Below are 25,728 nucleotides of genomic sequence, written 5' to 3'. Positions count from 1 at the left end.
GTGATATATGCAAGCAATATGCTTTATATATGCAAAATTTGCACATTCCTTGCAGTTCTTAATATAATAAATTAGTGCGAGAAAACCAAATTTCCTCATACATTATTTACATTAAAAAAACTTGCAAAAAGGCATTCATTGTTACACTCAAATGCACAATAAAATCTTTGAGATTGTAGCATAAAATACTTACACAGTAAAATAACTCTGCAATCTACTTTCATTATTTATTTTGCCCCCATTCCTGTCAGTTTTTGATCAGTTGTGGATCACATGACAGGCTTCACCAGCCAACCCTGTCACATATCTTTCCCTAATTTGCAGTTTATCTTTTCTGCTGAAACAAAACAATGGGCATTGTTATCCCTTAGTGAACAGTTATTTGGTTTAATATTTCCCTATTCTTCCTGTTAAACGTATATGGCAGATATTTATTAAATGTATGGAACAACATGGTAAAACCTATACAGCAGTTAAACGTTTATTAACTGTTTTCAACCATGCTTCATGTGCTGAAAACACCTCTTGAGGCAACTTTATTTATAAATTTTACTTTATTGTGTTAACGGAGTAGAGGAAGGGGTGTGGAGCTGCATGACATTAAAACCTGGGGTCTGCCCAGCCTCTCTAGTCTTTCAAAAAAGCGCCAGTCTGGCATGAAACGCACTAGGTATCATCTGAGGACAAACATTGTATGTACCTTCACTGCTCTGTATTGTTTTTAAATGTGCTCAATAAATGTAAAGTTTTAGCAGTAATACATTGTGTTTGGATTGATGGATTTCCTATGTGAAGTGTCTTTTTATTCAGTTGGGAGCTGTTCTTTGCTATATGAAGGCCCTGAACAGTAGGTAGAGTTTGGATGCCTACCACAGGGATTTTAGGTTGCCTGGGATTCTGGGTACAACAACTGGCTCCTTATCTTTTTCAGACAACCTTGTTAACCCCTTAGTGACCAGACTACTTTTCCATTTGTTGACCGCCTGGCACCAGGGCTATTTTTGCATTTCTGCGATGTTTGTGTTTAGCTGTAATTTCTTTCATGTAATTGGCAACAATCCTACCAGGAGGAGCAAAGTTTCCCAAACCTCAAAATGCCTATAAATACACCCCTCACCACACCCACAATTCAGTTTTACAAACTTTGCCTCCTATGGAGGTGGTGAAGTAAGTTTGTGCTAAGATTTCTACGTTGATATGCGCTCGACGATATACTCTCATATTCCATTACCTCTACTGATAACCGTTTCAGTACTGGTTTAACTATCGGCTATATGTGGATGGGTGTCTTTTGGTAAGTATGTTTTCATTACTTAAGACACTCTCAGCTATGGTTTGGCACTTTATGTATTTATATAAAGTTCTAAATATATGTATTGTACTTATATTTGCCATGATTCCGGTTTTCAGTATATTTCCTTTTGCAGACTGCCAGTTTCATATCTGGGAAATGCATTTTTTAGGAAAAATTTATTTCTTACCTTGGGTATAGTCTTTTTTTCAATTGACTGTCATTTTAAATTCGCGGGCAGAATTAGGCTCGCAAGGGCGCAAAATACCAAAGTATATTGCGTCATTTTTGGCGCGAAGTTACGTTCGATGAAGCAAATTTGTCACTACCGGCATCTTAGTTGACGCTGAGTCCTTTCACAAGGTTGCGTCTTCTTTGATGCGCCAAAAAAACTTTTTATGTTTGTGTTGTGTGTCATAATTGGCGCCAAATATTTTCATTATTTAAAACCTCATTCCTATATGCCTCTTGCCTTTTTTCTCTATCAGAGGGCTATGCTGTTTGCATTTCTTTCCCATTCCTGAAACTGCCATATAAGGAAATTGATCATTTTGATTTATATGTTGTTTTTTCCTATTACATTTGCAAGATGTCTCAATCTGATCCTGTCTCAGAAATCACTGTTGGAACACTGCTGCCTGATAACAGTTCTACCAAAGCTAAGTGCATTTTTTGTAAACTTGTGGAGATTATATTTCCAGCTGTTGTTTGTAATAGTTGTCATGATAAACTTTTACATGCAGATAATGTGTCCATCAGTAATAGTACATTGCCTGTTGCTGTTCCTTCAACATCTAATGTACAAGATATACTTGTGAATTTAAAAGAATTTATTGCTGATTCTATTCAGAAGGATTTGTCTGCCATCCCGCTTTCTAATAAACGTAAAAGGTCTTTTAAAACTTCTCATAAAGTTGATGAAATTTCAAATGACTGACAACATACTGAATTATCCTCCTCTGATGAGGATCTATCTGATTCAGAAGATCCTTCCTCAGATATTGACACTGACAAATCTACTTATTTATGTAAAATGGAGTATATTCGTTCTCTGTTAAAAGAAGTGTTGATTACATTGGATATTGAGGAAGCTAGTCCTATTGATATTAAAACTAGTAAAAGTTTAAATTCTGTTTTTCAGTTCCTGATGCTATTTCTGATATGATTTCTAAGGAATGGAATAGGCCTGGTGGTACTTTTATTCCTTCTTCAAGGTTTAAAAAATTGTATCCTTTGCCAGCAGTTACATTGGAGTTTTGGGAAAAGATCCCCAAAGTTGATGGGGCTATCTTTACTCTTGCTAAACGTACTACTATTCCTATGGAAGATAGTACTTCTTTTAAAGATCCTTTAGATAGAAAACTGGAATCTTATCTAAGGAAAGCCTATTTGTATTCGGGTCATCTTCTCAGGCCTGCAATTTTGTTTGGCTGATGTTGCAGCTGCATCAACTCTTTGGTTGGAAAATTTAGCGCAACAAGAATTGAATTCGGATTTGTCTAGCATAGTTCGCTTGCTTCAACATGCTAATCATTTTATTTGTGATGCCATTTTTTATATCAAAATTGATGTTAAATCTATGTCTTTAGCTATTTTAGCTAGAAGAGCTTTGTGGCTTAAATATTGGAATGCTGACATGACTTCTAAGTCCAGATTGCTATCTCTTTCTTTCCAAAGTAATAAGTTATTTGGTTCTCAGTTGAATTCGATTATTTCAACTGTCACTGGAGGGAAGGGAGTTTTTTGCCTCAGGATAAAAGACCTAAGGGCAAATCTAAAGTTTCTAACCGTTTTCGTTCCTTTCGACAAAACAAGGAACAGAAACCTAATCCTTCCCCCAAGGAATCTGTTTCCAATTGGAATCCTTCAAATTGGAATAAATCCAAGCCATTTAAGAAACCAAAGCCAGCCCCCAAGTCCACATGAAGGTGCGGCCCTCATTCCAGCTCAGCTGGTAGGGGGTAGATTAAGATTTTTCAAGGATGTTTGGATAAATTCTGTCCAAAATCAATGGATTCTGAGTATTGTCTCTCAGGGGTACCAAATAGGATTCAGAGTAAGACCTCCTGCGAGAAGATATTTTCTCACTCATCCCAGCAAATCCAGTAAAGGCTTAGGCTTTCCTGAAGTGTGTTTCATACCTGGAGCTTTCAGGGGTAATCATGCCAGTTCCGTTTCAGGAACAGGGTCTGGGGTTTTATTCAAATCTATTCATTGTCCCAAAGAAAGAAAATTCATTCAGACCAGTTCTGGATCTGAAAATTTTGAATCGCTATGTTAGAGTACTAACTTTCAAAATGGTGACTATAAGGACTATTCTGCATTTTGTTCAGAAAGGACATTATATGTCAACAATTGATGCATATCTTCATATTCCGATTCATCCAGATCATTATCAGTTTCTGAGATTCTCTTTTCTAGACAAGCATTACCAATTTGTCGCTCTTCCTTTTGGCCTAGGGTCAGCTCCAAAAATCTTTTCAAAGGTTCTCGTGCCCTACTCTCTGGAATTTAGAGAGCGGAGTATTGCGGTGTTTCCTTATTTAGACAATATCTTGGTACTAGCTCAGTCTTTACATTCTGCAGAATCTCACATGAATCGACTAGTGTTGTTTCTTTGAAAACATGGTTGGAGGATCAATTTACCAAAAAGTTCTTTGATTCCTCAGACAAGGGTCACCTTTTTAGGTTTCCAGATAGATGACTCTGTCTCTAACAGACAAGAGACGTTTAAAATTGGTTGCAGCCTGTTGGAACCTTCAGTCTCAATCATTCCCTTCAGTAGCTATGTGCATGGAAGTTTTAGGTCTAATGACTACAGCATCGGACGCAATCCCCTTTGCTCGTTTTTACATGAGACCTCTTCAGCTTTGTATGCTGAACCAATGGTGCAGGGATTATACAAGGATATCACAATTAATATCCTTAAATCCCAATATTAGACTATCTCTGACTTATTGGTTAGATCACCATCGTATAGTTCAAGGGGCCTTTTTTGTTCGTCCAACCTGGACTGTGATCGCAACAGATGCAAATCTTTCAGGTTGGGGAGCTGTTTAGAGATATCTGACAGCACAAGGGGTTTGGAAATCTCAAGAGGTAAGATTACCAATCAATATTTTGGAACTCTGTGCGATTTTCAGGGCTCTTCAGATTTGGCCCCTGTTGAAGAGAGAATCATTCGTTTTCAGACAGACAATATCACAACTGTGGCATATGTCAATCATCAGGGTGGGACTCACAGTTCTCAAGCTATGAAAGAAGTATCTCGGATACTTGCTTGGGCGGAATCCAGCTCCTGTCTAATCTCTGCAATGCATATCCCAGGTATAGACAGTTGGGAGGAGGATTATCTCAGCCGTCAGACTTTACATCCGTGGGAGTGGTCCCTCCATCCAGATGTGTTTTCTCAAGTTGTTCAGATGTGGGGTCTTCCAGAAATAGATCTGATGGCTTCCCATCTAAACAAGAAATTTCCCAGGTATCTGTCCAGGTCCAGGGATCCTCAGGCGGAAGCAGTGGATCCGTTGACACTTCCTTGGTGTTATCAACCTGCTTATATATTTCCGCCTCTAGTTCTTCTTCCAAGAGTGATCTCCAAAATCATCATGGAGCAATCATTTGTGTTGCTGGTGGCTCCAGCATGGCCTCACAGGTTTTGGTATGCGGATCTGGTTCGGATGTCCAGTTGCCAACCTTGGCCACTTCCATTAAGGCCAGACCTTTTGTCTCAAGGTCCGTTTTTCCATCAGGATCTCAAATCATTAAAATTGAAGGTATGGAAATGGAACGCCTAGTGCTTAGTCATAGAGGTTTCTCTGACTCAGTGATTAATACTATGTTACAGGCTCCTAAATCTGTTTCTATAAATATTAATTATCGAGTTTGGAAGACTTATATTTCATGGTGTTCTTCTCATAAATTCTCTTGGCATTCTTTCAGAATTCCTAGAATTTTACAGTTTCTTCAGGATGGTTTGGATAAGGGTTTGTCTGCAAGTTTATTGAAGGGACAAATCTCTGCTCTTTCTGTTTTATTTCACAGAAAGATTGCTAAGCTTCCTGATATTCACTGTTTTGTGCAGGCTTTGGTTCGTATCAAGCCTGTCATTAAATAAATCTCTCCTTTGAAGGCCTTACAGGCTCCTCCTTTTGAGCCTAAGCATTCTTTGGACATTAAACTACTTTCTTGGAAAGTGTTGTTCCTTTTGGCCATCTCTTCTGCTAGAAGAGTTTCTGAATTATCTGCTCTTTCTTGTGAATTTCCTTTTCTGGTTTTTCATCAGGATGAGGCGGTTTTGCGGACTTCATTTAAATTCTTACCTAAGGTTGTGAATTCTAACAACATTAGTAGAGAAATTGTTGTCCCTTCCTTGTGTCCTAATCCTAAGAATTCTTTGGAGAGATCCTTACATTCTTTGGATGTGGTGAGAGCTTTGAAATATTATGTTGAAGCTACTAAAGATTTCAGGAAGACTTCTAGTCTATTTGTTATCTTTTCTGGTTCTAGGATAGGTCAGAAGGCTTCTGCTGTTTCCTTGGCTTCGTGGTTAAAGCTTTTGATTCATCAAGCTTATTTGGAGTCGGGTCAAGCCCCGCCTCAGAGAATTACAGCTCATTCTACTAGAGCAGTCTCCACTTCGTGGGCTTTTAAGAATGAAGCTTCAGTTGATCAGATTTGCAAAGCAGCAACTTGGTCTTCTTTGCATACATTTACTAAATTCTACCGTTTTGATGTATTTGCTTCTTCGGAAGCAGTTTTTGGCAGAAAAGTTCTTCAGGCAGCTGTTTTAGTTTGAGTCTTCTGCTTGTGTTTTAAGTTTTTTCTTTTCATTTATGAGAATAAACTTATATGTTGGGTTGTGGATTAATTTTTTTCAGCGAAAATTGGCTGTTTTTATTTTATCCCTCCCTCTCTAGTGACTCTTGCGTGGAGTTCCACATTTTGGGTATTGCTATCCCATACGTCACTAGCTCATGGACTCTTGCCAATTACATGAAAGAAAACATAATTTATGTAAAAACTTACCTGATAAATTCATTTTTCATATTGGCAAGTCCATGAGGCCACCCCTTTTTTATAGTGGTTATGATTTTTTTGTATAAAGCACAATTATTTCCAAATTCCTTTGTTGATGCTTTTTACTCCTTTCTTTATCACCCCGCTACTTGGCTATTCATTTAACTGAATTGTGGGTGTGGTGAGGGGTGTATTTATAGGCATTTTGAGGTTTGGGAAACTTTGCCCTTCCTGGTAGGATTGTATATCCCATACGTCACTAGCTCATGGACTTGCCAATATGAAAGAAATGAATTTATCAGGTAAGTTCTTATATAAATTATGTTTTTTCTCTTACCCATTTTCTGTACCCACAGATATTATATACTGTTTTTCTCGCCTTAAAATGACTTTCTAAAGATATCATTATTTTCATCATAGCTTAGAATTTACTATAAAAAAAAAATATATATAAAATATCATGAGAAAATGGGAAAAAAACACACTTTTTCTAACTTTGACCCCCAAAATCTGTTACACATCTACAATCACCCAAAAAAAACTCCTATGCTAAATAGTTTCTAAATTTTGTCCTGAGTTTAGAAATACCCAATGTTTACATGTTCTTTGTTTTTTTTTGTAAGTTATAGGGCAATAAATACAAGTAGCACTTTGCTATTTTCAAAATTAGCGATAGTTACATTGGAACACTGATATCTGTCAGGAATCTCTGAATATCCCTTGATGTATATATATTTTTTAGTTGACAACCCAAAGTATTGATCTAGGTCTATTTTGGTATATTTCATTCCACCATTTCGCCGCCAAATGCGATCAAATATAAAAAAAAGTTCACTTTTTCACAAACTTTAGATTTCTCACTGAAATTATTTACAAACAGCTTGTGCAGATATGGCACACATGATTGTAAATGCTTCTCTTGGATCCCCTTTGTTCAGAAATAGCAGACATATATGGCTTTGGCATTGCTTTTTGGTAATTAGAAAGCCGCTAAATGACGCTGTACATCACACTTGTATGATGCCCAGCAGTGACTGGGTTAATTAGGTAGCTTGTAGCGAGCTTGAAGGGTTAGATTTAGCTTTAGTGTAGAGATAAGCCTCCCACCTGACACATCCCACCCCTTGATCCCTTCCAAACAGCTCTTATCCCTCCCCCACCCCACAGTTGTCACCGCCATCTTAAGTACTGGCGGAAAGTCTGCCAGTACTAAAATAAAAGGCTTTTCTCCAACATTGGTATGTCCGGTCCACAGCGTCATCCTTACTTGTGGGAACATCTCCTCCCCAACAGGAAATGGCAAAGAGTCCCAGCAAAAGCTGTCCACACAGTCCCTCCCAGGCTCCGCCCACCCCAGTCATTCTTTTTGCCGTTGCACAGGCAACATCTCCACGGAGATGGTTAAGAGTATGTGGTGTTTAGTTGTAGTTTTTTATTCTACTATCAAGAGTTTGTTATTTTAAAATAGTGCTGGTATGTACTATTTACTCTGAAACAGAAAAAGATGAAGAGTTCTGTTTGTGAGAGGAAGATGATTTTAGCAGCAGTAACTAAAATCGATTGCTGTTTCCACATAGGACTGTTGAGATGAAGTAACTTCAGTTGGGGGAAACAGTTAGCAGACTTTTCTGCTTAAGGTATGACTAGCCATATTTCTAACAAGACTGTGTAATGCTGGAAGGCTGTCATTTCCCCTCATGGGGACCGGTAAGCCATTTTCTTAGTCTTAAACAGAATAAAGGGCTTAATATGGGCTATAAAACTGGTAGACACTTTTATGGGCAAAATCGATTGCTTTATTTGAGCATTTTATACATGTTTATGTTTGAAATTCACACTTATAAGCTTGGGGAATGTTTTTTAACGTCAGGCACTGAGTTAGACACCTTTCCAGTCAGGAAGGGCCTTCCCAGTTGTAGGCTGAGCCTCATTTTCGCGCCATTACTGCGCAGTTACTTTTGAGAGCAAGACATGCAGATGCATGTGTGTGGATCTGAAAGTAGTTGGAAAAGTTCCTAGAAGGCTTCATTTGGTATCGTATTCCCCCCTGGGTTTGGTAAAGTCGCAGCAAAGGCTGTAGCTGGGACTGTAGAGGGGTTAAAACTGTAACCGGCTCCGGTTTCTTTATTTTAAGGGTTAAAGCTCTGAGATTTGGTGTGCAATACTTTTAATGCTTTAAGACACTGTGGTGAAAATGTGGTAAATTTTGAACAATTCCTTCATACTTTTTCACATATTCAGTAATAAAATGTGCACTGTTTAAAATTTAAAGAGACAGTAACGTTTTTGTTTTAAAACGGTTTTTGTGCTTTATTGACAAGTTTAAGCCTGTTTAACATGTCTGTACCTTCAGATAAGCTATGTTCTATATGTATGAAAGTCAATGTGTCTCCCCCTTCAAAATTGTGTGATAATTGTGCCATAGCGTCCAAACAAAGTAAGGACAGTACTGCCACAGATAGTAAAATTGCCCAAGATGTTTCATCAGATGAAGGGAGTAGACATAGTTCTACATCATCTCCTTCTGTGTCTATGCCAGTTTTGCCCAAGCAGGAGACCCCTAGTACTTCTAGCGCGCCAATGCTTATTACTATGCAACAATTGACGGCAGTAATGGATAACTCCATAGCAAATATTTTATCCAAAATGCCTGCATATCAGAGAAAGCGTGATTGCTCTGTTTTAAACACTGAAGAGCAAGAGGGCGCTGATGATAATTGCTCTGTCATACCCTCACACCAATCTGAAGGGGCCATGAGGGAGGTTTTGTCAGATGGGGAAATTTCAGATTCAGGAAAAATTTCTCAACAGGCTGAACCTGATGTTGTGACATTTAAATTTAAATTAGAGCATCTCCGCGCACTGCTTAAGGAGGTGTTATCTACTCTGGATGATTGTGACAACCTGGTCATTCCAGAAAAATTATGCAAGATGGACAAGTTCCTAGAGGTTCCGGTGCACCCCGACGCTTTTCCTATACCCAAGCGGGTGGCGGACATAGTGAATAAAGAGTGGGAGAAGCCCGGCATACCTTTTGTCCCCCCTCCTATATTTAAGAAATTATTTCCTATGGTCGACCCCAGAAAGGACTTATGGCAGACAGTCCCTAAGGTCGAGGGGGCAGTTTCTACTCTAAACAAGCGCACTACTATTCCTATCGAGGATAATTGTGCTTTCAAAGATCCTATGGATAAAAAATTGGAGGGTTTGCTTAAAAAGATTTTTGTACAGCAAGGTTACCTCCTGCAACCCATTTCGTGCATTGTTCCTGTCACTACAGCAGCGTGGTTCTGGTTCGAGGAACTAGAAAAGTCGCTCAGTAGAGAGACTCCGTATGAGGAGGTTATGGACAGAGTTCACGCACTCAAGTTGGCTAATATTTTCAAAGCATTAAGACACTAGGGTGCAAATTTGGTAAGGATCGGATATTTCCTTCATAGTTTTTCACACATCCAGAAATAAAGTGTGCTCTGTTTAACATTTAAAGAGACAGTAACGGTTTTGTTTAAAAACGGTTTTATTGCATTAATAGCCTGTATAAGCCTGTCTAACATGTCTGTACCTTCAGATAGAACATGTTCTGTATGTATGGAAGCCAAGGTGGTCCCCCCTTTAAATGTATGTGAAAATTGTGCCATGGCGTCCAAACAAAGTAAGGACAGTTCTGTCACATTTAATAAGGTTGCCCAAGATGATTCCTCAAGTGAAGGTAGTGGGGATAGTTCATCATCCTCTCCTTCTGTGTCAACACCAGTTATGCCCGCGCAGGCGACACCTAGTACATCTAGCGCGCCAATGCTTGTTACTATGCAACAATTAACGGCAGTAATGGATAATTCTATAGCTAATATTTTATCCAAAATGCCAGCATTTCAAAGAAAGCGTGATTGCTCAGTTTTAAATACAGAGGATGAGCAAGGGTGCGCTGACGATAGTTTATTGGTTATACCCTCACACCAGTCAGAATTGGCAGTGAGGGAGGGTCTGTCGGAGGGAGAAATTTCTGATTCAGGAAAAGTTTCTCAACAGGCAGAACCTGATATTGTGACGTTTAAATTTAAGTTAGAACATCTCCGTGCCCTGCTTAAGGAGGTGCTAACTACTCTGGATGATTGTGACTCTCTGGTCATTCCAGAAAAATTGTGCAAAATGGACAAATTCCTAGAGGTCCCTGTGCACGCTGATGCCTTTCCGATACCCAAAAGGCTGGCGGACTTAGTGGCTAAGGAGTGGGAGAAACCAGGTATACCTTTTGTCCCACCTCCTATATTCAAGAAAATGTTCCCCATTGTCGACCCCAGGAGGGACGCATGGCAAACAGTTCCTAAGGTTGAGGGGGCAGTTTCTACGTTGGCCAAACGCACGACTATTCCCATTGAGGACAGTTGTGCTTTCAAAGATCCTATGGATAAAATATTGGAAGGATTGCTTAAAAATATATTTGTTCAGCAAGGTTTCCTCCTCCAACCAATTTCGTGCATTATTCCTGTCACAACGGCGGCGTCTTTTTGGTTCGAAGAACTAGAAAATTCGCTCAATAAGGAGACTCCATATGAGGAAGTCATGGACAGAATTCACGCACTAAAGTTGGCTAATTCCTTTATTTTAGATGCCACTTTGCAATTGGCGAAATTAGCAGCGAAAAATTCAGGTTTTGCCATTGTGGCGCGCAGAGCACTCTGGCTAAAATCTTGGTCGGCGGATGTGTCTTCCAAGACAAAATTGCTTAATATTTCTTTCAAAGGTAAGACCCTTTTTGGGCCAGAATTGAAGGAGATTATTTCAGACATCACTGGGGGAAAGGGCCATGCCCTCCCACAGGATAGGCCTTTCAAGGCCAAGAACAAATCTAATTTTCGTTCCTTTCGCAACTTCAGGAACGGACCGTCTCCTAACTCTGCAGCCTCTAGACAAGAGGGTAACGCTTCCCAGGCTAAGCCAGCATGGAAACCAATGCAAGGCTGGAACAAGGGTAAACAGGCCAAGAAGCCTGCTGCTGCTACCAAGACAGCATGAAGGGATAGCCCCCGATCCGGGACCGGATCTAGTAGGGGGAAGACTTTCTCTCTTTGCTCAGGCTTGGGCAAGAGATGTTCAGGATCCCTGGGCACTAGAAAGAAGGTGAACGTGGAAAAGAGTTCCCTGTCCCCGTCTACAAGAGTTCCCTTTCTGGGAACAATAATAGATTCTGTAGAAATGAAGATTTTTCTGACAGAGGTCAGAAAATTAAAGCTTCTAAAGGCTTGTCAAGTTCTTCAATCTATTCCTCAGCCTTCCATAGCTCAGTGCATGGAAGTAATAGGTCTAATGGTTGCAGCAATGGACGTGGTTCCTTTTGCTTGAATTCATCTAAGACCATTGCAACTGTGCATGCTCAAACAGTGGAATGGGGATTATGCAGACTTGTCTCCTCAGATTCAAGTAGACCAGTTAACCAGAGACTCACTCCGTTGGTGGTTGACTCAAGATCACCTGTCTCAGGGAATGAGTTTCTGCAGACCAGAGTGGGTCATTGTCACGACCAACTCCAGTCTTTTAGGCTGGGGCGCGGTCTGGGACTCCCTGAAAGCTCAGGGTCTATGGTCTCGGGAAGAGTCTCTTCTCCCGATAAACATTCTGGAACTGAGAGCGATATTCAATGCGCTCCTGGCTTGGCCTCAACTAGCGAAGGCCAGATTCATAAGATTTCAGTCGGACAACATGACGACTGTAGCGTACATCAATCATCAGGGGGGAACAAAGAGTTCCTTGGCGATGAGAGAGGTATCCAAGGTCATCAAATGGGCGGAGGATCACTCCTGCCATCTATCTGCAATTCACATCCCAGGAGTAGACAACTGGGAGGCGGATTATTTGAGTCGTCAGACTTTCCATCCGGGGGAGTGGGAACTCCACCCGGAGGTCTTTGCCCAGTTAACTAGACTATGGGGCATTCCAGAAATGGATCTGATGGCGTCCCGTCAGAACTCCAAGGTTCCTCGCTACGGGTCCAGATCCAGGGATCCCAAGGCGACACTAGTGGATGCATTGGTGGCGCCTTGGTCGTTCAACTTAGCTTATGTGTTCCCACCGTTCCCTCTCCTTCCCAGGCTTGTAGCCAGGATCAAACAGGAGAAGGCCTCAATGATTCTGATAACTCCTGCGTGGCCACGCAGGACTTGGTATGCAGACCTGGTGAATATGTCATCGGCTCCACCATGGAAGCTACCTTTGAGACAGGATCTTCTAGTACAAGGTCCATTCGAACATCCAAATCTAGTCTCTCTGCAACTGACTGCTTGGAAATTGAACGCTTGATTTGATCTAAGCATGGGTTTTCAGATTCAGTTATAGATACTCTGGTCCAAGCCAGAAAACCTGTGACTAGGAAAATTTACCATAAGATATGGAAAAATATGTCTGTTGGTGCGAATCCAAGGGATTCTCTTGGAGTAAAATTAAAATTCCTAGGATACTTTCCTTTCTCCAAGAGGGTTTGGATAAAGGGTTGTCAGCGAGTTTTCTTAAAGGACAGATATCTGCTCTGTCTGTTTTGTTGCACAAACGTCTGGCAGCAGTGCCAGATGTACAGGCGTTTGTACAGGCCTTAGTCAGAATCAAGCCTGTCTACAGACTCATGACTCCTCCATGGAGTCTAAACTTAGTTCTTTCAGTTCTTCAAGGGGTTCCGTTTGAACCTTTACATTCCATAGATATTAACTTACTATCTTGGAAAGTTCTGTTTTTGGTTGCTATTTCTTCTGCTAGAAGAGTTTCTGAATTGTCTGCTTTGCAGTGTACTTCACCCTATCTGGTATTCCATACAGATAAGGTTGTTTTGTGTACCAAACCTGGTTTTCTTCCAAAAGTGGTTTCCAACAGGAATATTAACCAGGAAATAGTTGTTCCTTCTCTGTGTCCGAATCCAGTTTCGAAGAAGTAACGTTTGTTACACAACTTAGATGTGGTCCGTGCTTTAAAATTCTATTTAGAAGCAACAAAGGATTTCAGACAGACATCATCCTTGTTTGTCGTTTATTCTGGTAAGAGGAGAGGGCAGAAAGCTACTGCTACCTCTCTTTCCTTTTGGCTGAAAAGCATCATCCGATTGGCTTATGAGACTGCCGGACGGCAGCCTCCTGAACAAATTACAGCTCACTCTACTAGAGCTGTGGCTTCCACATGGGCCTTCAAGAACGAGGCTTCTGTTGATCAGATCTGTAAGGCAGCGACTTGGTCTTCTCTGCATACTTTTGCCAAATTTTACAAATTCGATACTTATGCTTCTTCGGAGGCTATTTTTGGGAGAAAGGTTTTGCAAGCTTTGGTGCCTTCCGTTTAGGTAACCTGACTTGTTCCCTCCCTTTATCCGTGTCCTAAAGCTTTGGTATTGGTTCCCACAAGTAAGGATGAAGCCGTGGACCGGACACACCAATGTAGGAGAAAACAGAATTTATGTTTACCTGATAAATTTCTTTCTCCTACGGTGTGTCTGGTCCACGGCCCACCCTGGCTTTTAGTCAGGTTTAAAAATTTTATTTTCTGTACACTACAGTCACCACGGCACCTTATAGTTTCTCCTTTTTCTCCTAACCGTCGGTCGAATGACCGGGGGGCGGAGCCAGAGGGGGGCTATATGGACAGCTTTGCTGTGTGCTCTCTTTGCCATTTCCTGTAGGGAATGAGAATATCCCACAAGTAAGGATGAAGCCGTGGACCGGACACACCGTAGGAGAAAGAAATTTATCAGGTATACATAAATTCAGTTTTTTGTTTTTTTTGTTTAAATAAATCCTACAAAAGTGTAGGAAAATTGTTAAAATTTTAAAAAGGAGCAAAAATATGCAACTTGTTGTTGGCTTCTATTGACTTAATTTCATAGATATTTACATGTCTTTTTATCAATATGACCATTCTATAGAAGCCTTTATTTCCATATAAACCCAAGTCTTAACGTATCCGTATTGCATTCGAGCTTACAGAGCTTTTATGTAAAATCACAAATGCAATCAAGTAGGGCTCAGGTTTTTGTAGTCTTTAGTCTCAGCTGGCTTTGGCAGTAGTAAGAAAAAAGCAAAATAAACAGTCCAAACTGATTTCTGGAATCACAATAACACAGAAAAGGAGAAAACCAACATTAAGGAGCAGACTAATACATAAACAGTTGCACAATTTCCAGACTTAATCATGCTATTTCTGTGATCCTCCGCTCAGAATAGTGAGAGAGAAGTAATCTTGCAGGTAAAGGAAAGTTGTTCTGCCCTCCTGTGTCTTAGCTACAACACTTTTAAATAGATTTAAAACTTTAAACCACATTGCATGTTTAATTAAGCATAGTGAAAATTAAATTGTAGTGTGCTTTCATTGTATACATCTGTATTGCTCTAATCTACCTTGGCAAATTGCGTTTTCCCCTCCCTCAGAGGCACAGGAGAACTGGTGCACATACAGTAAGTGATCCTAAGTTCTAGACAATGCTTCAGTGAGTCTCACCTTAATGTAGCTGCTGATTAGTCAGAGCAAAGGGGACCTGAAACCGGAATACCACTGGGCCTGCTCTGAACTACTCTGTAATATAAAACCCATTGGAACTTTGCTAGCATTTCTTTTGTATGCTTATTGTGGTGCTTTTCTCTGATAGTGCAGCTGATGTGTGATGCCAAGTGCACAGTGTGTGTTATCTTGAGAGAACATGACTACACAGGCTAATGAGCAATAATCAGTTATTCTTTGTTTAAATGTGAACTTCAGTAGCAACAGGTAACACAGAATGTAATGCCCCAGTAATATCAGTCTTGCACTAGGTGTTTAGTCAGATTTATAAACACACAGGGTGTCTTAGTTGTAGAATACTTGATCAGATGTCTTCGCAGGACAGCCTTGTATGTGTTTCATCTTCACTCGCATCTTACCAACTGTCAAGCTCTAGGGTTGCCACATTGACCATTTTAACCTCCACAATTATGAGTTACACATGCTGCAGGGTGTGCCGGTTGGAACATGTATTATGCCTCTGGATAGTCCATGAATAGTGCTGCTGGATATCACTAGTCATGTTCCACCCTGCAGCATGTGTAACTCATAACTGTCCAGGTTAACATGGCCGAATGTGTCCACTCCATCACTAGCTTCTTGACAACTATCACAGCTAGTTCTGTCCTCTTAAATAAATATATAAATAATGACTGTACAAGTTTTGTATATTTGTTATTGTATGTTTTATTCTAATGACAACAGCAAATTGTGATAGTTTTTCTCCTAAACTGCAAAACATTAAATAAATCTTATCCACTGGGCTGGGCCACAGCCAAAAAGCTCTAATATTTCTACTTGTAAAGAGTATGGGAGTCTGGATTGTAGCTCTGCTCCAAACGGTTTTGTTAGAAAGGAAGAGTGTGATCCCTCTCCTTCCTTTACACTGAGGCCTCAGGTACCTAAAGATATTCCTCAACCATGGGTAGCTTGGTCATGTGTCAAATAAGCTTTCTTCAGCACTTCCCAGTGAGGTTCCCTTACAAATAACATAACCTTGTGTGAACAGCTAGGCTCCTGTGTGACTAAGAGCAGGTGATGGGGTGGAGGGCATTAGCAGTAAAGTGACAGTAGTAGAGGGGCATTAGCAGAGAGGTGTCAGCAGTAGACATGTATTAGCAACAGGGTGACAGTGGTAAGGGGTGTATTAGCAACAGGGTGACAGTGGTAAGGGGTGTATTAGCAACAGGGTGACAGTGGCAGGGGGTATATTAGCAGCGGGGTGACGAGTTGTGATTACATTAGCAGCGGGGTCACGGGTTGTGATTACATTAGCAGCGGGGTGACGGGGGTTGTGATTACATTAGCAGCGGGGTGACGGGTTTTGGTACATTAGCAGCGGGGGGACAGGTTGTGATTACATTAGCAGCGGGGTGACGGGTTGTGATTACATTAGCAGCGGGGTGACGGGGGTTGTGATTACATTAGCAGCGGGGTGACGGGTTTTGGTACATTAGCAGCGGGGTGACGGGTTGTGATTACATTAGCAGCGGGGTGACGGGTTGTGATTAAATTAGCAGCGGGGTGACGGGGTTGTGATTTCATTAGCAGCGGGGTGACGGGGGTTGTGCTTACATTTGCAGCGGGGTGACGGGGGTTGTGCTTACATTAGCAGCGGGGTGACGGGGGTTGTGCTTACATTAGCAGCGGGGTGACGGGGGTTGTGATTACATTAGCAGCGGGGTGACGGGGGTTGTGATTACATTAGCAGCGGGGTGACGGGGGTTGTGATTACATTAGCAGCGGGGTGACGGGGGTTGTGATTACATTAGCAGCGGGGTGACGGGGGTTGTGATTACATTAGCAGCGGGGTGACGGGGGTTGTGATTACATTAGCAGCGGGGTGACGGGGGTTGTGATTACATTAGCAGCGGGGTGACGGGGGTTGTGATTACATTAGCAGCGGGGTGACGGGGGTTGTGATTACATTAGCAGCGGGGTGACGGGGGTTGTGATTACATTAGCAGCGGGTTGACGGGGGTTGTGATTACATTAGCAGCGGGTTGACGGGGGTTGTGATTACATTAGCAGCGGGGTGACGGGTTTTGGTACATTAGCAGCGGGGTGACGGGTTTTGGTACATTAGCAGCAGGGTGACGGGGGGTTGTGATTACATTAGCAGCGTGGTGACAGGGGTTGTGATTACATTAGCAGCGGGGTGACGGGTTGTGATTACATTAGCAGCGGGGTGACAGTGGTAGCTACATTAATTAAACAACTGTTTGATCAGATTGTGCATCTTCACCCATAGGAAGCGTCAGACACGCACTCCAGGATGCCGGTGAGTTGGTGTGGATACTGCTTGCTTTACTCTAAGGTGACGTGAGCTGAATGGAGGACTATGCCATGTTGTGTTCAGTATGTGAGCCGCATGCAATGAGAAATCAAATGCAGTTTAACCTATAACAGATCTGATACTGCATGGGTGTTTTCACAGCTAGTTTTGGGGCTAATGAAGTGTTCACAAGTGTGTTTAATTCAGTGCTTTATTTGCATGAGACTTGTAGTGCTGACCTTTTTGTAAATATATAGGGACAACGAGCAAAACTATGGTGTCATTAAATGCCCAACGTGTAAATTTAGACAGACCCCTGGAATTTTTCTGTAAACAATGGGACATCATTCATTTACAGTATTCATTAAACCAATACATTTCTGACGGTTGAGAGATAACTCCCCTTTCTTAGACAAGTTGTCCCCAAGGCATCACAACTTTATTAAACAATATTTGAAAAGCCAAAGAGTAGAAACGTCATGGAAACTATTTTTGTTGCTTGAGTAAAAATATCCCGTTCATCAGCCAGGCAGAGATAGCAGAATGGCTCCAGCAGGACAACATTGGTTGGGGATGCTGTTATTGCTTGCTACAGTATTCTCTGTGTTCATTCAGCTTTTTACTTTTCTTTATTTTAGTGACCTGAGCTAATATAGTCAGGAATTGTGTGTTGCTTATTCATAGTCTAGAAAACCCTACTTTCCTTTTTCCAGGTCCTGCAAAATGCTTTTTATATTTGGTATCAGATTACTCAGGAAAACAAGAACATTTTTATGAATATAATGATAAAAAAAAGCTAAATAGTAATTTTGTATTTGCTTTGTGTCTACCGGCTGCCCTGCTTTTTTTCAGTCTTACAGCACATATAACACACCATGTGCTTCAAGCAGTATTTTTAGGGTTTTTTGGCCTTGTACAAAAGTATCATTAGAATGAGAAAACAAATAATAAACAATTACAGCTTTGATTTTACAGTAATTGGGGGGAAAATTAGCCTGTGGGTGATTTTTCTTTTCAAGAAGAAAAAAAAATGGCTGGGGGTGTTAAATATCATCAGGAAGCACAGGGAGGGGAAATGTAAGTGCTTCTTGTTGTCAACAAGTAAATAATAATATAATAATCATTAATGATTCCATGGAGAGCTCTTAAAGAATATGGCAGAGCAAGGCAGGAAGGGATCATTAACTAATAGTATTTGCTATACATGATTGCAGCTTGTTTCACATAATACTTGTCTGCTTATATATTTGTCTCTTTCCTGTTGATACTCAGTGATTAATGTTCAAGCTACTAACATTTATTATTCTAAAGTTCAGTACTTTGTTTCTCAGTTTTCCAAATCATTAATAGATTTAACATTAAAGTGATAGTAAACTCTCCGCTTTATAAAATCACATCCGGATTGTTAGTGATATTTTATATGGAGTTTAATTTATCAGTTGTAATGAAGTTGCGCTATAACTTGCTATTTAATATAGATATGAAATTCAAATAACTTAAGCACCGCCGCCCACTTCAAAGATAAATTTTGTCTGTGATCTAACGTTTTGAATTGTTGTTCAGTCAGCACTCTAGCTACAACAAAAGGCACCCAAAGGGGAGAGCGCTGATTAGAGAACAGTTCAAACCTTTAGCTCGCAGTATTTTGAACTTTTTAAGTGGGTGGCGAAGCGCGGGGCATTTGAATTTCATATCTATATTAAAAATTAAGTTATAGCACAACTTCATTACAACTGATGAATTAAACTCTATCTAAAACATCACTAACATTCTGGATCTCTTTATATAAAGGGGGGACTTTAATAGATTAATATTAAATCTCTTTACAGGGGGCACAATATTGTTTCGAGAATTTACATGCCATGTAAGTTCTATTTCGTTCTTAGGTTTATTTTTTTAAAGAGAAATGAAATGTCTTCAAATTGTTAAATAACATTTTTAAATATTCATAGGAATAGCAAACAAAACAAAAATAAATAATAATAATTTCTCTTGTAAGATGTATCGAGTCCACGGATTCATCCTTACTTATGGGACATTCTCCTTCCCTACAGGAAGTGGCAGAGAGAGCACCCACAGCAGAGCTGTCTATATAGCTCCCCCCCTAGCTCCACCCCCAGTCATTCTCTCTGCCTGCTTAACTGCTAGGAAAGGCAAAGAGCTATGTGGTGACTATAATGTTAGATTTTTATTTCTCAAGCAAAAGTTTATTATTTTAAATGGTACTGGTGTGTACTATTTACTCTCTGGCAGAAAAGGGATGAAGATTTCTGCAAGGAGGATGATGATCTTAGCACTTTGTAGCTAAGATCCACTGCTGTTCTCACAAGGCCTGAAGAGTACTGGAAAACTTCAGTTGGGAGAACAGTTTGCAGGCTAAGCTGCATATGAGGTATGTTCAGTCTATATTTTTCTAGACAGACTGTGTTAATTCTAGAAAAGGCTGGCAATATCCCCATGAGGGAAGGGTAAGCTGTATTCAGACATTTTAATAGGAATTTCAGCTTGCTTGAAGGGCTCATTAGTTACTGGTGACACTGTTAGGAAAAAACGTTTTGTTTATTGATGCAATTATAACATTTTCTGAAGGGACTAAAGGGCTGGTGACACTGCTAGGAAAAAAACGTTTTGTTTATTGATGCATTTATATCGTTTTTTGAAGGGACTAAAGGGATCATTATGGCTTGGTTTTGAGTTTTGTAACTCACATGGTTAATTAAGAGACACTCTGGTGTTTCTCTGATAGGCCTCAAAACATCGAGTGAGGTGGGAGGGGCCTATTTTCGCGCCTCAGTTGCGCAGTTTCCTTTCCTCTGAGACATATCACTACTTCTCCTGAGTTTCCTGCTGTGTTTGAGGGCTGTTAAAGAAGTTTTTTTCCCCACAAATTGTTCTGAAGGGCAGGTAGGAGCCACAGCAGAGCTGTGGCAAGGTGCTGAAAGTCTTTTTTACTGGGTTTAACGTTTTTTCAATCCGTTTTTTCCATTAAGGGGATAATTGTTTATTTGCATAGCTGTGCAAAGTTACTAAGTCTTTACAATGCTACTGTAAAAATGTCGTTAAGTTTACTGCTTTTTTACACTGTTTTGCAGAACTGGTGCAGCTTTTTTTCTCATAAAGGCACAGTACCGTTTTATTTCTAAGTGTTTTTTACTTTGATTACAGTGTTTTCCAAGCTTGCTTGTTACATTACTAGCCTTTTTAACATGTCTGACACCAAGGAAAATCCTTGTTTAATATGTTTGGAAGCCATTGTGGAACCCCCTCTTAGAATGTGTCCCAATTGTACTGATATGTCTATAAACTATAAAGAACATATATTAGCACTTAAAAATAGAGCAATAGATGATTCTCAGTCAGAAGTAAATGAGGGTTCGCCATCTAGCTCTCCCCAAGTGTCACAACCAGTAACGCCCGCACAAGTGACGCCAAGTACCTCTAGTGCGTCCAATTATTTTACTTTACAAGACATGGCCACAGGTATGAATACAACCCTCACAGAGGTTTTATCTAAACTGCCTGGTTTACAAGGAAAGCGGGACAGCTCTGGGTTTAGGAAAAATGCTGAGCTGTCTGACGCTTTAGTAGCCGTATCTGATATGCCCTCACAATGCTCTGAAGTAGGGGTGAGGGATTTGTTATCTGAGGGAGAAATTTCTGATTCAGGAAAGACGCTTCCTCAGACAGATTCTGATATGACGGCCTTTAAATTTAAGCTTGAACACCTCCGCTTATTGCTCAGGGAGGTATTAGCGACTAGATGATTGTGACCCTATAGTGGTTCCAGAGAAATTGTGTAAAATGGATAAATACTTAGAGGTTCCTGTTTACACTGATGTTTTTCCAGTCCCTAAGAGGATTGTGAATATTATTACTAAGGAGTGGGATAGACCAGGTATTCCGTTATCTCCCCCTCCTGTTTTTAAGAAAATGTTTCCCATATCTGACACCATGCGGGACTCGTGGCAGACAGTTCCTAAGGTGGAGGGAGCTATTTCTACTCTGTCTAAGCGTACAACTATACCTATCGAAGACAGTTGTGCTTTCAAAGATCCTATGGATAAAAAATTTGAGGGTCTCCTGAAGAAAATTTTTGTTCATCAGGGTTTTTCTCTCCAACCTATTGCGTGCATTGTTCCTGTAACTACTGCAGCTGCTTTCTGGTTTGAGGCTCTAGAAGAGGCTCTTCAGATGGAGACTCCATTAGAGGAGATTATGGACAGAATCAAGGCCCTTAAGTTGGCTAATTCTTTTATTACAGATGCCGCTTTTCAACTGGCTAAATTAGCGGCAAAGAATTCAGGTTTTGCCATTTTAGCACGCAGGGCATTATGGCTTAAATCCTGGTCTGCTGATGTGTCACCTAAATCTAAACTTTTGAACATCCCTTTCAAAGGAAAGACCCTATTCGGGCCTGAACTGAAAGAGATTATTTCAGACATCACTGGAGGGAAAGGTCATGCCCTCCCTCAGGATAGATCAAATAAGATGAAGATCAAACAAAATAATTTTCGTTCCTTTCGGAACTTCAAGAGTGGTTCCGTTTCAGCTTCCTCTGCTACAAAGCAAGAGGGGAATTTTGCCCAATCCAAGTCAGTCTGGAGACCTAACCAGGCTTGGAACAAGGGTAAACAGGCCAAAAAGCCTGCAGCTGCCTCTAAGACAGCATGAAGGGGTAGCCCCCGATCCGGGACTGGATCTAGTAGGGGGCAAGCTCAGGCTTGGGCAAGAGATGTTCACGATCCCTGGGCTTTGGAAATTGTGTCCCAGGGATATCTTCTGGAATTCAAAGACTCCCTTCCAAGGGGGAGATTTCATATTTCTCGATTGTCTGTAAATCAGACAAAGAGAGAGGCGTTCTTACGCTGTGTAGAAGATCTTACCATGGGGGTGATCCGCCCAGTCCCAAAAGAGTTACAGGGGCTAGGGTTCTACTCAAACCTGTTTGTGGTTCCCAAAAAAGAGGGAACTTTCAGACCAATCTTGGATCTCAAAATTCTAAACAAGTTCCTCAAAGTTCCATCATTCAAGATGGAAACCATTCGGACTTACAAGAGTTTCCATTCTAGGGACTCTGATAAATTCGGTAGAAATGAAAATATTTCTGACGGAGGTCAGAAAATCAAAACTCTTAACCACTTGCCAAACTTCATTCCATTCCTTGGCCATCTGTGGCTCAGTGTATGGAGGTAATCGGACTCATGGTAGCAGCAATGGACATAGTTCCTTTTGCCCACCTACACCTCAGACCACTGCAACTATGCATGCTCAAACAGTGGAATGGGGATTATGCAGATTTATCTCCTCAACTGCATCTGGACCAGGAGACCAGAGATTCTCTTCTCTTGTCTCAGGACCACCTGTCTCAGGGAATGTACTTCCACAGGCCAGAGTGGCTCATTGTAACGACAGATGCCAGCCTGCTAGGCTTGGGTGCAGTCTGGAACTCCCTGAAAGCACAGGGCTTATGGTCTCGGGAGGAATCTCTTCTTCCGATGAATATCGCTCTCAGTTCTAGGATGTTTAAGGCGCTTCAGGTGTGGCCTCAGCTTGCTGCAGCCAAATTCATCAGGTTTCAGTCGGACAACATCACGACTGTAGCTTATATCAATCATCAAGGAGGAACAAGGAGTTCTCTAGCAATGATGGAGGTAACCAAAATAATCCGATGGGCAGAGGATCACTCTTGCCATCTCTCAGCAATCCACATTCCAGGGGTAGAGAACTGGGAGGCGGATATTCTAAGTCGTCAGGCTTTTCATCCGGGGGAGTGGGAACTCCATCTGGAGGTATTTGCTCAGCTGATTCAGCTATGGGGCACACCAGAATTGGATCTGATGGCGTCGCGTCAGAATGCCAAACTTCCTCGTTACGGGTCCAGGTCCCGGGATCCCAAGGCGGTACTGATAGATGCTCTAGCAGTACCTTGGTCCTTCAATCTGGCCTACGTATTTCCACCGCTTTCTCTCCTCCCACGTCTGGTTGCCAGAATCAAGCAGGAGAGAGCTTCGGTGATTCTGATAGCACCTGCGTGGCCACGCAGGACTTGGTATGCAGACCTAGTGGGCATGTCCTCGGTTCCACCGTGGACCCTGCCAATGAGGCGGGACCTTCTAATCCAAGGTCCGTTCTTGCATCCAAATCTAGTTTCTCTGCGTCTGACTGCTTGGAGATTGAACGCCTAATTCTATCAAAGCGTGGGTTCTCTGAGTCGGTCATTGATACCCTAATTCAGGCCAGAAAACCTGTCACCAGGAAGATCTATCATAAGATTTGGTGCAAGTATCTTTATTGGTGTGAATCCAAAGGTTACTCGTGGAGTAAGATTAGGATTCCTAGAATATTGTCTTTTCTCCAAGAAGGTTTGGAGAAGGGATTATCAGCTAGTTCTCTAAAAGGACAAATAACTGCTTTGTCTATTCTACTACACAAATGTCTGGCAGATGTTCCAGACGTTCAAACTTTTAGTCAGGCTTTGGTCAGAATTAAGCCTGTATTTAAGCCTGTTGCTCTGCCTTGGAGCCTAAACTTAGTCCTTAGAGTTCTTCAAGGGGTTCCGTTTGGACCTATGCATTCCATAGATATTAAGCTTCTATCTTGGAAAGTTTTGTTCTTAGTTACTATCTCTTCGGCTCGAAGAGTTTCTGAGCTATCTGCTTTACAGTGTGATTCCTCTTATCTTATTTTCCATGCAGATAAGGTGGTTTTGCGTACCAAACCTGGTTTTCTTCCTAAGGTTGTGTCTAATAAGAATATCAATCAAGAGATTGTTGTTCCTTCTCTGTGTCCTAATCCTTCATCAAAGAAGGAACGTCTGTTGCACAATCTTGATGTGGTTCGTGCTTTAAAGTTCTACTTGCAAGCAACCAGATTTCCGTCAAACATCTTCATTGTTTGTTGTTTATTCTGGTAAGCGGAGAGGCCAAAAGGCTACGGCTACCTCTCTTTCCTTTTGGCTGAAAAGCATCATCCGTTTGGCCTATGAGACTGCTGGACAGCAGCCTCCTGAAAGAATTACTGCTCATTCTACTAGAGCTGTGGCTTCCACATGGGCTTTTAAAAATGAGGCTTCTGTTGAACAGATTTGTAAGGCGGCGAATTTTTTTTACAAATTTGATACTTTTGCTTCTTCGGAGGCTATTTTTGGGAGAAAGGTTCTACAAGCAGTGGTGCCTTCCGTTTAAGGTCCCTGTCTTGTCCCTCCCTTCATCCGTGTCCTAAAGCTTTTGGTATTAGTATCCCACAAGTAAGGATGAATCCGTGGACTCGATACATCTTACAAGAGAAAACATAATTTATGCTTACCTGATAAATTTATTTCTCTTGTGATGTATCGAGTCCACGGCCCGCCCTGTTTATTTAAGACAGGCATATATATTTTTATTTTTAAACTTTCAGTCACCACTGCACCCTATGGTTTCTCCTTTTTCTTCCTAGCCTTCGGTCTGATGACTGGGGGTGGAGCTAGGGACAGAGCTATATAGACAGCTCTGCTGTGGGTGCTCTCTCTGCCACTTCCTGTAGAGAAGGAGAATGTCCCACAAGTAAGGATGAATCCGTGGACTCGATACATCACAAGAGAAATACATTTATCAGGTAAGCATAAATTATGTTTTTGAACTATAGGGTCATCATTTATTTTTCCTTCTTTTCCTGTAATTAAAGTCTGAAAAATTTGGCTACTTCCACTGGTCTGCCAGCTTACCATCTAGAAGGGAGATCTTCTGTTACCTCAACCCCTTCTAGTTTGTGTTTGATTTGTATTGATTCCCAGGTGTGTGTCCCTACTCAGCTTTGTACCTCATGTGCTTAGTTTATTGCTAATCTTAAACAGGGTTTTACTGCACTTTAGTGTGTACAATTATCTGAGTTGATCCTGGGAGAGTTAATCTGAACTTTCTCCAAAATGTAAGGATTATTTCTTTCCTAAGATATGGTGAGTCCATGACGTCATCAATTACTAGTGGGAATATCACTCCTGGCCAGCAGGAGGGGGCAAAAAGCACAACAGCAAAGCTGTTAAGTATCACTCCCCTTCCCATAAACCCCAGTCATTCTCTTTGCCTTTTGTCAGTGGAGAAGGTGAAGTTTTGGTGTCTGAAGAAAATTGGATTTCTTTCATTTCAAGGAAGATTTTTGGGTCTAGCTGTAGTCCATGTCAATCTCTGCAGTAGTGTAGTGGTGGCTTTAAAGCATTTGGGGACTTGTAAGGTGGGCCTTGCTGTGTTTTCCTAACATATTTGCTGCCAATGGTATAGAAAGCCAGAGTAGGTTTACTCTGTTCTTTCTTTTTTTCTACAGGTCTCTGTGAGGAGTGGCGTCCTCTCACACCTTGTAAGCTGTCCTCCTGCCGGATAGCCAGACTGCAGGTAAGTACCTTTTGTCGCCTGGGTATTGGAGACTGTGCACTTAATAAGGTGAGCTGCAGATTTATTTGGGACATATATCCTTTATAAGGATATTTTCAGGCAGGCAGCAGGCGCTGCTATTGTGACATTAAAGACATGGGGTTTTTTTACTTTTTACTGGGATATAAAGTATTTCCCCCTTTATATACTGTGGGCTGTTTGTATTTTTATTAATTTTGAGATATGTACGATTAAGTGCCTATTTTTCCCGGAGCTCTAACAGC

General features: G+C 41.2%; 1 protein-coding gene across 2 annotated transcripts in view; it reads left to right on the top strand.

The window, feature by feature from the left end:
- EXOC6B (exocyst complex component 6B) overlaps nucleotides 1–25,728 on the top strand; it is a 1,420,949-nt gene that overhangs the window by 1,004,605 nt on the left and 390,616 nt on the right. The window contains exon 19 of one of the 2 annotated variants that reach the window (XM_053704355.1): nucleotides 17,073–17,102. The exons of the other annotated variant lie outside the window; for it this stretch is intronic. Coding sequence (XP_053560330.1) covers nucleotides 17,073–17,102 — 30 coding nt within the window. The remainder of the gene's footprint in view (nucleotides 1–17,072; nucleotides 17,103–25,728) is intronic. 2 annotated transcript variants of the gene reach the window in all.

This window comes from Bombina bombina, chromosome 2, assembly GCF_027579735.1.
Source record: "Bombina bombina isolate aBomBom1 chromosome 2, aBomBom1.pri, whole genome shotgun sequence".
NCBI classification, from domain to species: Eukaryota; Metazoa; Chordata; class Amphibia; order Anura; family Bombinatoridae; genus Bombina; species Bombina bombina.
Note: the sequence above shows the minus strand (reverse complement) of the source record. Positions and strands in the feature narration are given on the sequence as shown.